This window comes from Panicum hallii, chromosome 8 (genome assembly GCF_002211085.1).
Source record: "Panicum hallii strain FIL2 chromosome 8, PHallii_v3.1, whole genome shotgun sequence".
In the NCBI taxonomy this organism is placed as follows: domain Eukaryota; kingdom Viridiplantae; phylum Streptophyta; class Magnoliopsida; order Poales; family Poaceae; genus Panicum; species Panicum hallii.
Genome location: NC_038049.1, coordinates 39,164,454 through 39,176,074, shown reverse-complemented (window position 1 = coordinate 39,176,074; position 11,621 = coordinate 39,164,454). Strand labels below are relative to the sequence as shown.

The 11,621-nt window shown below is 42.7% G+C and overlaps 2 protein-coding genes and 1 long non-coding RNA gene across 3 annotated transcripts; 2 read left to right on the top strand and 1 right to left on the bottom strand.

Annotated features, from left to right (window-relative positions):
* The first annotated feature begins 2,887 nt into the window (after positions 1-2,887).
* On the top strand, positions 2,888-6,002 carry LOC112902034 (serine/arginine repetitive matrix protein 1-like). Its single transcript, XM_025970930.1, has 2 exons — positions 2,888-3,957; positions 5,868-6,002. The coding sequence occupies exon 1, from the start codon at positions 2,896-2,898 to the stop codon at positions 3,937-3,939; it is 1,044 nt and encodes a 347-aa protein (XP_025826715.1). The 5' UTR covers positions 2,888-2,895; the 3' UTR covers positions 3,940-3,957; positions 5,868-6,002.
* A 231-nt stretch (positions 6,003-6,233) lies between these two features.
* LOC112902035 lies at positions 6,234-6,710 on the top strand. The gene is made up of 3 exons (XR_003230462.1): positions 6,234-6,365; positions 6,495-6,545; positions 6,620-6,710. It is a non-coding gene; the product is annotated as an uncharacterized LOC112902035 (long non-coding RNA).
* Positions 6,711-8,415: 1,705 nt separating this feature from the next.
* Positions 8,416-11,191, bottom strand: LOC112903793 (F-box/LRR-repeat protein At3g59190-like). Its single transcript, XM_025972999.1, has 5 exons — positions 10,917-11,191; positions 10,310-10,823; positions 9,431-9,592; positions 9,116-9,317; positions 8,416-8,483 (listed from the first exon to the last, which is right to left on the bottom strand). Exons 1-5 carry the CDS (start codon positions 11,189-11,191, stop codon positions 8,416-8,418), a joined length of 1,221 nt encoding a protein of 406 aa, XP_025828784.1.
* Between the last annotated feature and the right edge of the window lie 430 nt (positions 11,192-11,621).

The window sequence follows — 11,621 nt, the reverse complement described above, 5'->3', positions numbered from 1 at the left end:
GCCAAAATGGCTATCATATCACTCGCGCGTCCTCTCTCACTTCTCGATCCCTCTCGCTCTCCGGCCGCTTGTGTTGATCTGCTCGCTGGCCATGGTGGTTCGCAGTGGAGGGTCATCACGGTCGGCGAGGCTCTCGGCTATGGACGGCAAGGTTCGGCCGCCCTTGGCCGAGTCTCCTCTGTGGCACGCCAGATCGGGTTCCTCCGAGCTCCGGCGATTGGGACACTACGCGACGGGTACACCGGTGGGTGTGGTTGGGCGCTAAAGGAGGCTGCGCGCTTGTCTGAGGGCCGCGGCGCTCTGTTTGCGACGGCGCCAGCGTTGGCAGGTGCAGGTCGGCATTGCGTACTTCGTGGGGCTTGTGCCGGTGGCGTGGTTCTTGTCTGGCGGAAGGTCGGTGCCGCCGAATCCAGTTGGTGGCAGCGACCGCGAGATGGAGGCCGCATCAGGCCGCTGGTGGCACATCTGCCACTACTTCTCATAATTCATGATTTCTTCATACTTATTCAGTATACACTCTTCTTATGGTTTAGATTGCCGGACGGTACACAAATTTTACCGGAGGTGTACTGATAAACGTTTTTATTGGAGATATCGGAATTTATCGGACATAAAAAAATCTTTGGATAAAATGTACAACATGAGCAAGCAAAAAATACAGCTATTGAACATAAAACATATTGAGGAACTGTTGGGACTGGAGGAGGATGAAACAAGGGTTGATGCAGCATACAAAGATGATGAAGATCAGTTTCGTAGAATCTTGGTGGATGACATGAAATGGAAGCAACTGCGCATGATTCATGATCTTACCTTGCACCCAATAATTAGTCAAGTTCTAGGAGTGCAGGCGTTGAGGCTAAGGTATCACTGTGTTTTTGGATTATTAACTTCCTAGGATCATTTTATGTATTATAACTAAGATGCAAATTAAATGATCGTTGACATGTGATCATATCTTCATGAAACTTATCATATCTATATAGCTGTTTGATTGGATTGTACTTTGGGGGAATGAGGTTTAATTTTTGTGCCGCTATGTCAATTACAATTTTAATATATAGATACCATTACTTTTTAAATGTTCAGATCATGTCACTGTTAATACTCATATTGGGCCCAAACCGGCCACCTGAAAGCAACAGCAAGCCATTTTGTCTGCATGGGCCTCCAATTCACCAACTCAAAGAAAAAAATAGGAAGGAAAAATACATGAATTTAGTTTTATCAAAAAACTATAGCAATAGTTTGTTGAACACAGCAATTAAATTAGAAAATTAACTATCTTTTTCGTATGATGGAACTTTATGCAATGAGGTGTCAAATTAATTTTCCGATCTCCCAATTAAAGACAGCCTGATACAACTTTACCTCCTTAACGAGCAAGTCAAGACCCCCCTGTGTGTGTGTGTGAGAGAGAGAGAGAGCGGGAGAACCACTCTAAAAGTATTTCAGCACAAGCCTAATTTAATTATTAATTTTTTAAGAGCATAGAAAAAGAACGTGAAACAACACAAAAAGGAAAAGGAAAGGAGAAGAACTGGTTCAAAAAGAAAACCAACGGACACAAGCCAATAAAGAGCAAATAGGTGTTGTCTAATATGTGATTTTCATGCATTGAAAAATGATACTGAGACGATTTAATAGACAATATGTATAATAGGTTGTCTCCCAAATTATCTCATAGTAATTTTATAATTTCTTAATTCTATTTTACCTTTACGCCACCACCGTTTGGATGGGCATTCGCTGCCGGCTAGCCCATACTTTTAAAGAGACACGAAAACTCTCAGCACAGCATCATGAAAACTTCACCACAAGTGTGATGAGGTCACTCTCCTCTGATAAAAGCACCGGATCATTACCGAGGTCTCTCTTTGATTATACTTCCTCTGTTTTTATTTATATATCATATTAGATTTATTCTAAATCAAACTTGATCAACTTTAACTGAGTTTGTAGAGAAAAATAATAATATTTGTAGTATCAAATTTTTATTGAATTCACTATAAAATATATGTTGATAATGCATATATTGGGTAGTATAATTGTTGCTATATTTTTCTATAGATTTGGTCAAAATTAGCTAATTTTAACTTAAGATAAACCTATATAGGACAAATATAGTAGGTCAAACCAACTATATATATATACTTCTCTTACTCCTAACTTCTATGGCAACAAGCCGCCAAGCTTGTTAATAACTAGAAACAAGTAGGGATGCACGCCATGAATTAATAGCTGAAAAAAACACCAGAGCACTATTCATGTACACAAATATAAGCCACCTGCGATTATAACACCATACACATAAAGAGGGTTCAACAAGCTAAATGCGAGGGACTAAAAATTACCTCTAGTTGTAACAATGGCTAAATATGTGCTAATTGTGAGCTTAATAAGGTTAATGGTCTTTAATAACCAATTAGCCATTATCCGTGCCATTTAGCCCTCAATTAGATCATATTTAGTTCATCTATTTGGCGTCCAAATCCGAGAACTAAAAATTAGTCCTGAGATCCAAACAAACATTAATAGAATGATTGAATGGTGTGATGTGCCAACATGGTATTTAAAAGTCCTTGTTTCGGTACTGAAAATTTTAGCAGACAAGTATTTCACTTTGATTATTCTGGAAAACTTTTATTTATGTAGTATGCAATTTGTGTCTTCTAAAAGATGGATTTTATTTTATCGATAAAATAAAAAGATTACAACAATGCCTTTATCTATTTACTGCTCACGCAAAATTTTTAGAAATGAAATGAGAATTCCGATCACATAACCCTTTATTTGCCGAAAGAAAAGTGGTGCATCGTATCGATCCAAAAATGGTGTGCGTCTTACAATTTGCTTGTGAACGAGTAGAAGGGTAAAAAAGGAAACCAGACCCAAATGGCTTACCGTCGAAGCCTTGAAGCCCGTCCTGTGTCCACCGCCCCCAAAAACCCCAATTCCCCATGGCCGCCGGCAGCTCGCCGGCGCTCACCGGCCAGCTCGGCAGCGCCCGGAGCAAGGAGAAGCGCCCCCCGTCCGCCTCCGCAGCCCCAGCGACGTCCCCTGCCCAGAAGCCGCCGCCACTGCCGCCTCCACTGCCCCCCGGCGCCGAGGTCGAGGTCCGCGTCGACGACGCCGGCTTCCACGACTCCTGGTTCGAGGCCACCGTGGTCCGCCTCTATCCCGAGCGTGGCCACCCCTCCGCCTCCCGCTACATCGTCGCCTACTCCCACCGACGGCGGCGCCGCCCCCGCCGAGTCCGTCGCCGCCTCGCACGTCCGCCCGCGGCCCCCGTCGCCGTCCCCATCCCCTCGCCGCTTCCGCCAGCACGACGTCGTCGAGGCGTTCCACCGCAGGGGCTGGTGGTCCGGCGTCGTCTTTCCCTCCCCCGCCGCCGCCAAGTCCGTCGCCGTCGCGTTCCCCATCACCCGGGAGGTGATAACCGTCCCGCCACACTACGTCCGCCCCCGCCGCGACTACGTCGCCGGCGAATGGGTGCCCTCGCAGACCGCCGTCGCCGTCCAGCCGGCCCGCTCAGTCAGGGTCTACGAGGCCGGGGAGAAGGTCGAGGCCGTGAGGGACCGGGAGCCGTATGGCAGCTCCTGGTTCCCGGCCACGGTGGCGAAGGCGGTCGATCAGCTTAGCTACATTGTGGAGTACTCCGATGAGGAGGAGGAAGGGGATAAAGTGATGGAGTATCTGCATTGGCAGTGCATCCGACCGGCCGCGGACCGGCATAGGGCCCGGGAGGACGGTTTCCAGATTGCGCCCGGTTCTGCGGTGGAGGCGTACTGTGACGGGGCATGGTCTCCAAGGGTGGTGCGTGGAATGTCCGGGGAGGGTGAGTATGAGGTAATTGTCAATGGCAAGGAGGCTGAGCAGGTGGTGATCAAGGTGCTGGAGTTGCTCCGGCCGCGGCATGAGTGGGATGGCAGTCACTGAAGCGTTGTGAGTACTGAGGTAATACAGCAAAAAATCCATTTTGTAGCTGTCCTCTCTAGCTTTGCATTTCACGCTATTCGCTCTAGTCATGTTGATGACGTAGATATGTAGCTGTAAAGTTCCTTGTTTGGGCAATGGATGTATTGTGGTGAATTTGGTAGCAGACGAAGTTTTTGGTCCCCTCAAAATCTCGATTTCAATTTGAATTGAAATACAGAAATAATAATTTATTTCCTTAACTTTGATGCGTCGGACCTCCAACCAGGTACGGTTGAAATTTACATGAGGATTTTGAAGAAATGTGTTCTTTTGTAGTAACTATATTGTATTGTTGTTGAATGATATCAAGTACTTTTTGAGAAACTGTTGAAATGATCAATCCATGATTACATTTTTGTTATAATTGCTTTTGTTTCTTTTTATAGTTTTGCCTTGCTAATTGTTCAATTATTACAGTATAGCTAAAGGAGAATGGATGATGTGGTTATATTTACTATCAGGAATGCCCCAGAAGTTGTGTGACTTAATTTTGATTTTTAGGAACAATCCAGGTTACTTAGCTTCAAAACTCGCAAAGGATGTATCTGACTATCTCACATTGGCTAAATCAGCATTGCTCATATTTTTAGAGGAAAATGATTACCGCTACATGAAACTTCTAGATTATCTCTATAGTAAGTTGAGATTAGATGCTTCTACATATACATGTGGGATTCTGGTGTAGGCAATCTGTGTATAGTCATGTGAGAGGAGGAGCTAACAGAGGTGGCATGTATTTGTTTGGAGTGAAAAATTTTAGTTAGAAGAGTGGAAGTCGATGATCAATTTGGTTCTCCTGTATTATAAGAAAACTAATTTTTATTAAATAGATGGCTTTAAAGTGTAAAGAATCCTTTTTTAAAGAGTATTAGTAATTGCTTTAAAGTCTAATTTTTGAAAGAGTACTAGTAATTGCTTTAAAGTCTAGCTAATTTATTCATGCCACAGTATGCTGTTTTCATTTTTTAAGGAGTACCCATTGTTCTTTTGGAAGTTTCTTTTGTACCTTTGGTAATTTTCATTGGTGTAAACATGCATTATCTTTGTTAAGGTTCTTTTGTTAGGTGGAAACACATCCCTTAGACTTGTAACTCACAAGGTTCTTAAAAGTGTTATATTTGCATGGGTTGCTAATATATAATGATTGATCTTCACATTTACGATATAGTCCCACCAAATAATTGGTTCGTATCTCTCTTTCGCCTTTTAATTCATGAGAGTCTATTATATGATTTACATTGTTGTTTCCCAGACATATTGACATGATAATATTCTATTATCCTAGTGCCTTAAATCACATCTGTTCTTTTTTTTTTGCTATGTAGATTCACTTTCCAAGATATATTTCAAGAAAATTCATGGGATAGCCATTTTTGTTGCTAATGCCCTTTTTTGGATATTGGTAAAATGCTGAGATTCTCTTTAGTCTTCTTTCACTGTCAGACTTCTCATTGCAACTGTACATGGATTTTTTTTTTTGGTATTTTCTATCCTATGTGAGATTCATGCTTAGTTCTTCATTATCTCATTTTACTTGGGATTGCTCATAATTTTTTGTTTGTGAGGAAATGAACTTTTTTGGAAAAAAAGAAACCTGCGATGTTATATTAAAAGCTCTTTTCTTTAGTACTTTTTATTTCCGGGCTGCTTATGATATAGGTGTGGATGGCAACATGGCTTGCTAGATTGCTATAACACACGTTAGTTCACCACAGTGGGCATCAAGTATGGTTTTCTTAACTGTGTAAGGGCATTCAACTAGTAATAATAATAGAGACTTCGATGGCTAAAGTAGAATAGTTTGGTTTGTCTTAATGTTTTCACTTTTCAGAATTGCGTCCTACCCTACAACTTGCTTGCTCCATTCTGATATTTCAAAACTTCAACAGAGCCAGGCTAACTTGAGGTGGCACTCGTCATCTGGGAAACGTCCAAGCTCACCAGTTGAGGTGACTTCTAGTGATGACGAACATAGTCATAATCCTAAAAATTCTGCTATAAAAAAGGCAAAGAAAGAACCACAGTTGCTGCAAATGGTATTAGCTGTAGGTTCTGAACATGCTTCAGTCTCTAAGGAGGACTCTTCTTTACCTGCACTATTAAGCAAGTTATCAGCAAGCAACCATTCTCCCAGTTCTTGCCTGCTATCTGGTAAGAACAGTCATCTTGGTCTTTCGCACAGGGCAGTGAAAACTCATCCATTGCTAATGAATAGGCTTCTTTTTGCTTCCTCAGGATATTCAACACCTCCAGACAAATCGATGCCAACTATTAGTGAAAATCCTGTTAATGAAGACACCCTATCTAACATGATGCTTCCCGGGAACCAAAGCAGAAAAACAAACCCTATAGAAGCATTTAAGGGAAATAACGATTCCTCTGATAATGTGAGTCCCCTTCATTATATTTTTTTTTGTTGAAGTAACATTGCAAAATCTTGCGGTTGTTGGCTTTGAAAATTTTCCTTATTCATGTGCATGTTCTGTTCTGATTGTGAATCTACATGAAGGTGTCAGATCAGACTAATCAAGGTTCAAGTAGGAAGGTTGTTACGCATTTGAAAAGATGTAAGTACTAGCTCTAAAACTGATTCGTCAACACAGTGGTGCATTTGAACTAACAATTGCTGTATGATCTGCAGTGCCAGAAAAGACAGGATCCAAAGAAAAGTGCAGTCAACATAGCTCACAGGATGCAACTGTAGTGAATGGCTTAATGGAAAGTACAATGACATCATGCATAGCAGATAGTGAAGCATTATTTAAAGAGAGGAACAGTATGCTTTGCAAACTAAAGGCTAATGTTGAATATGTTGTGCAAAGCTGCCAGAATAGATTGACTCAGGCGAAATCTGAATATACCAAACTTCTTGACGAAAAAGACGCAGTTGAAGCACAGAAGTTGGAGAAGATAACTAAACTGAGGGCCTGTTTAGATTGCAAGCAATTTGCAACAGTGCTACTGTAGCACTTTCGTTTGTATTTGACAAATTTTATCTAATCATGGACTAACTAGGCTTAAAAGATTCGTCTCGTGATGTACAATTAAACTGTGCAATTAGTTATTTTTTTACATACATTTACTACTCCATGCATGTGTTTCAAAATTGATGTGATGGAGAGAGAGTGTAAAAAGTTGGAAGTTTGAGAGCATCTAAACAAGGCCTGAGCCAATTGAGTTCATTGCTTGATGAAAATGGTTAAGGCTGTAGCTGAGCTTGAGCACCTTCGCCAGAAACGACAGAAGATTGAGGAGAGAGAACATGAACAATCAGAGCTCTCAAGACTGCAGGAGGGCAGAAGCATTGACAAAGCATGCGATGATGCTCAACTACTGTTTAGCAGCATCTTGGCTGAGCTGCAACCGAAGTTGCTAAATGCATGATCTTTGTAAATCGTTAGATGTGTCTAGCTTGACATCCCGTTTAACTCATGCTCCAGGACTAGGTTGGTTATCTGTAGTTATCGTTGGGGCTGAACCGCTGATGAATTCCCTTTTTGGGTTATTACTGCCTTTTGTGCATCTACAAGGTGCAAAGGTTGGCCAAACTTATGGACCATGATGCATTTATTTATTTGCTAGTCTGATCCCACCTATCGGCTTATTGCTGCTTGGTTAATATGCATCCTTTTTAGGTCTTGAATTTCCAATCCTTGCACGGATTTCTCCCGATCGTTGATCGGCTTACCTTATGGTAAGTTTGTCTATAACATTAACATATAGCATCGCTGTCAGTCTTGTAATTTGATTATGTGATCTGGCTGTCAGCAGATGGCAAGTTCTCGAGCGTGCAGTGTTTCTGATGCAAGTTTTCTTTTGATTATGTGATTATAGACCCTGGCAGTCCGGCAGTAATATTGTACCAACATCACTGCCGTCTGCCGAGTTCATACTGACCATTCCCAAATCCGGCAGTGACGACACAACAATCAGATAGTAGACGAAAAATACCATTGGGGTGGTGGTGCAACAGATTCAGTTATTAATGTCCTCCTGTTTACTATAGATGTTTGTGAGTTTACTAATGGCTATATGTAGTTTCTATCATCAATGATCACCTTACTTGCGACAATTATATGATCTGAGCAAAGCATTTTAAAATGCACATTTGTAAAGACTTGTTCTGAGGCAGAGGCAGAGGCAGACACAAAAGCATTTGGTTCAGCTTCAGGCATCATAGACACATAGGTTAGGTTAATGATCATTCATTCAGACGAAAGACATTGTTACTTTTCAGATTACGCTTACTCATTCTTTAAAATGAGAAAGTCTTCAGTCCACTGAGAAATTGCAAAACCGAAATAGTAACGTCTCAGCAGACCAGACAGGAAATCGTTTAGCTAAGAGGCACCACGAAACTAACAGCCTGCACAGGGCCACCACTAAAAAAGGTTTGCACGAACGACGCAGGCTTAACATCACAGCCGAACATACACCTTAGTTGCCACCGAAACCGGACCAGTTGTCATCGCAGGCCCTAGGTGATACAACTTGGAAATAATAGCCTGCACAAAAAAAATAAAAACACATTATCAGTTCTATTATATGATACATTCATTGATTGGATGTGATTTTTCAAGCAGAGAACTACATAACAGACAGGCCTCAAGGTTCAAGAGAGCTTCGGCATTCAGTCGGAAGAGTGGCAGGCATGCTAGTTGCCTTGGTGCCATGGGGAGATCAGGAGATGGCAGCATACCATCAATCCCCCACAGGCAAATTGGGCACAGAATCATAAAAAAGTGAAAACAGTCACCAATCAATGGTCCTTAGTGACATGGAAAATAGGAAATGGAGTATGGAAGAGGTAAACTGTATTGGAAGATGAGAACTGCTGTTTCTGTCAGCAAGTAATCAGTAGAAGGGAACAGATTTTATAGGCACCCATGCACCATCGAAATGTATTTCAACTATTAGTAGCACCATGATCCTGGTGAGATAATAATACCCCCATTCTGAACTCCATCAGCTCGTACTTCAGGATAATAAAACTTGAATATGAATGAACTGTTAAGTGTGTTATTACATACTCTACTTGAATAATTACAGCTTAGAATATATTGGTTAGAACATGGTTCCACGTTTTTTTTGGATTAGAGACACATGTGAATCATGAAGAAAGTCAGCAGTTAACAACCTTCTGGCCTTGGGATCTTCTTGAAACTGATTTGCTCAGTAAGCATGCCACTTCTATTCAAGATCTTCACAATTTGCCTGACTTTATCCTTGATCCTTAGTTTCTCTTCACATTCAATACTGACTTCCTTAAGATGTGCACATGCAAATGATTGCTCAATGCGAACATGTTTTCTTTCACCTCGGCCTGCGTTTAAGAAGTTCTACAGGACGCAAGACATTAGTAAGATCAATAGAATAAGCGGCATTTGTGTTCTCATAGAATAAACATGACACATTCAATAGTACAATGGTATCATATATCCAGAAAATCTACCTCGTCACTACGAAGCTGAAGAGTGAGCTTTTCACGAATAGGCGTGTGCTGAAGAATGCGAACTAGTTCATGCATGTCAATAGCTCTACACCACATGTCGAGTAAAAGGGTCTTTAATCTTCCAAATATGGGGCAAGATTCCAAATCCCTTTTGTAGATATACTGTACACATTGCAGAGGAGCAATAAATTTCAGAAACTCAGAATTTACAGCTTTTGAAATGAAATAATTGGGGTTACTAGAATCTTTGGTAGACATTTTTAATTCCTAAATATAAATAGGAAAAACACAGAAGTACACCTGAAGGCCCTAAACTACCATTTTGTCGAATCAGGCCTCTCAATAGGACATTCACAAATAAATGAAATGATCCAAGGGTGCACTTCAACAAAATAAATATTCGAGGGCTAGCATAAAGTAATCAATAGTACAGGGGCTTGATTGGACATACATAAGTAAAATAGTTAGCGTCTATTTTTGACTTATGCAAATGCGGTGAGAATTGTTCATAATCCATATGTCATTCTAATGAGAAGCATTAATAACCCATATGTCTTTCTAAGTTTTTCTGCATCTGAATTGATATGTTGACCACAATGGCTGACGTTATAAGCTCCTAAAGAAATTGAAAAGGGCCATTCAGTCTAACAATTCTAGGGAGTACAAAATTGACAACTCCACATAGTAGGAATAATTTATCATAATCATCAGAAGCAAACTAAAAGGTATTTCACGAATTACTGACGGTAAAAGCACCAAAAAATGATAATGGAAAAACAAAGAAGTTGTTTAAGTACGTGTTTATGCATGCCAAACCATATAGCAAATAACAGTAAGCATAGGCATAGTGTGCAATATAAGGGAAGCATAGTAGCATACCACTTTAGGTTGATCTTTCAACTCCAAATTAACAGCATTAGACAAACTATTCAGAAGCACGCTCTGATAACTCCCAACAGGATAGCCATGACAACCTTCACAGCTTTCATCACCGCCACAACCCCGACACTGATCCTTGCACCCATAGGAAAGGTAAATGGACGCTGTTTCCAGCAGCGGCATGCTTTCGAGCAAAGGAGTCTTGCCTCGACAATCATCGAGGCGCAGCGAAACAACACTAGGTGCGGAAATACGAACGCGGTAACCCTCGGGGAAGTTGCATTCCACAAGGCACATACGCTTCAGCGATGATGGAAATGACATGCTCTGCACCCAAAAGCCACACTCCAGCATCTTCAGCTCCTCTAACACCGGGCAGCTCGAGAAATCCACGAAATCTTTGTCCGAGAACACATGGTGCACATCCAAGCTCGTCAGGTGCTGGGAGATGAGAGGCACGACGAGCTCTGTTTCGGAGCCAACAAGGTCGCCGACAACTTTGAGCACCTGAACCCTGCACGCCAGAGCGTACTGGATTCACGACTGGAAGTGTACGTTCGGCTCCGGCTCGTCGGGCTCCCCGGCGTAATCATCCCTGGTAAGGTACTCAACGATCTCGCAGCTGGCGAGAGGCGAATCGCTGCGGACGGCGATGAGGCGGTTCACGAACCTGTCGAAATCCTCGGCGCTCGGGAACCTCGTCCTGGGACCGACGAGGCGCAGGGCGGGCATGCCCTTCCAGAGCTGCCGCCACCGGCGGGCGAGCACGGACGTCTGCACGGCCTCGTCCACCGCCAGCAGCGAGAGCACGTGGTGGAGCAGCGCGTCCGGGAGCTCGCTCGTGCGGTCCTCGCCGTCCGGCCCCGCAGCCTTCTTCCTCATCCCGTCGAACATGTCGCGTGCGCCGCAGCGGTCTGCGGTAGCCGGGGGCAAATAAAAAAATGAGCGGAGATCAAGATGGGAAGAGGAAATCCGTGTGCAACCTATGATCACCTCACTTACGGTGGGTTGTTCCTTCCCTTCGTCCGCCGGCAGCAGCTAGAGAGCAAGACGACTCGCCGACCGGTGATGCGCCGATGTGCGGCGGCGAGGAAGTCGAACCGCCGCCTGGAGGAGAAAATGACGGAGACGAAGAGACGCAGCAGAGCGAGAGCTACTTGTAGTAGTGCAGATACGCTCGGTGGGCTGCAGGGCTGGATTGGGCCTAAACTAAGTAGAAAATTCAGCCCACATACTTAATATATGCTAGGGAGGTAGGAGTATATTTCTGAAAGATAAATAATGTCATGAATTCACTAGTTCACTTAAAATT

Coding starts and splice junctions, on each gene's coding strand:
- LOC112902034 (XM_025970930.1), top strand. CDS start 2,896: ATGGCTTACCGTCGAAGCCTTGAAGCCCGTCCTGTGTCCACCGCCCCC.
- LOC112903793 (XM_025972999.1), bottom strand. CDS start 11,191: ATGAGGAAGAAGGCTGCGGGGCCGGACGGCGAGGACCGCACGAGCGAG. Junction 9,318..9,430: donor TTCAGCTTCGTAGTGACGAG/GTAGATTTTCTG, acceptor TGCGTCCTGTAG/AACTTCTTAAACGCAGGCCG. Junction 8,484..9,115: donor GAAGATCCCAAGGCCAGAAG/GTTGTTAACTGC, acceptor TTTTTTGTGCAG/GCTATTATTTCCAAGTTGTA.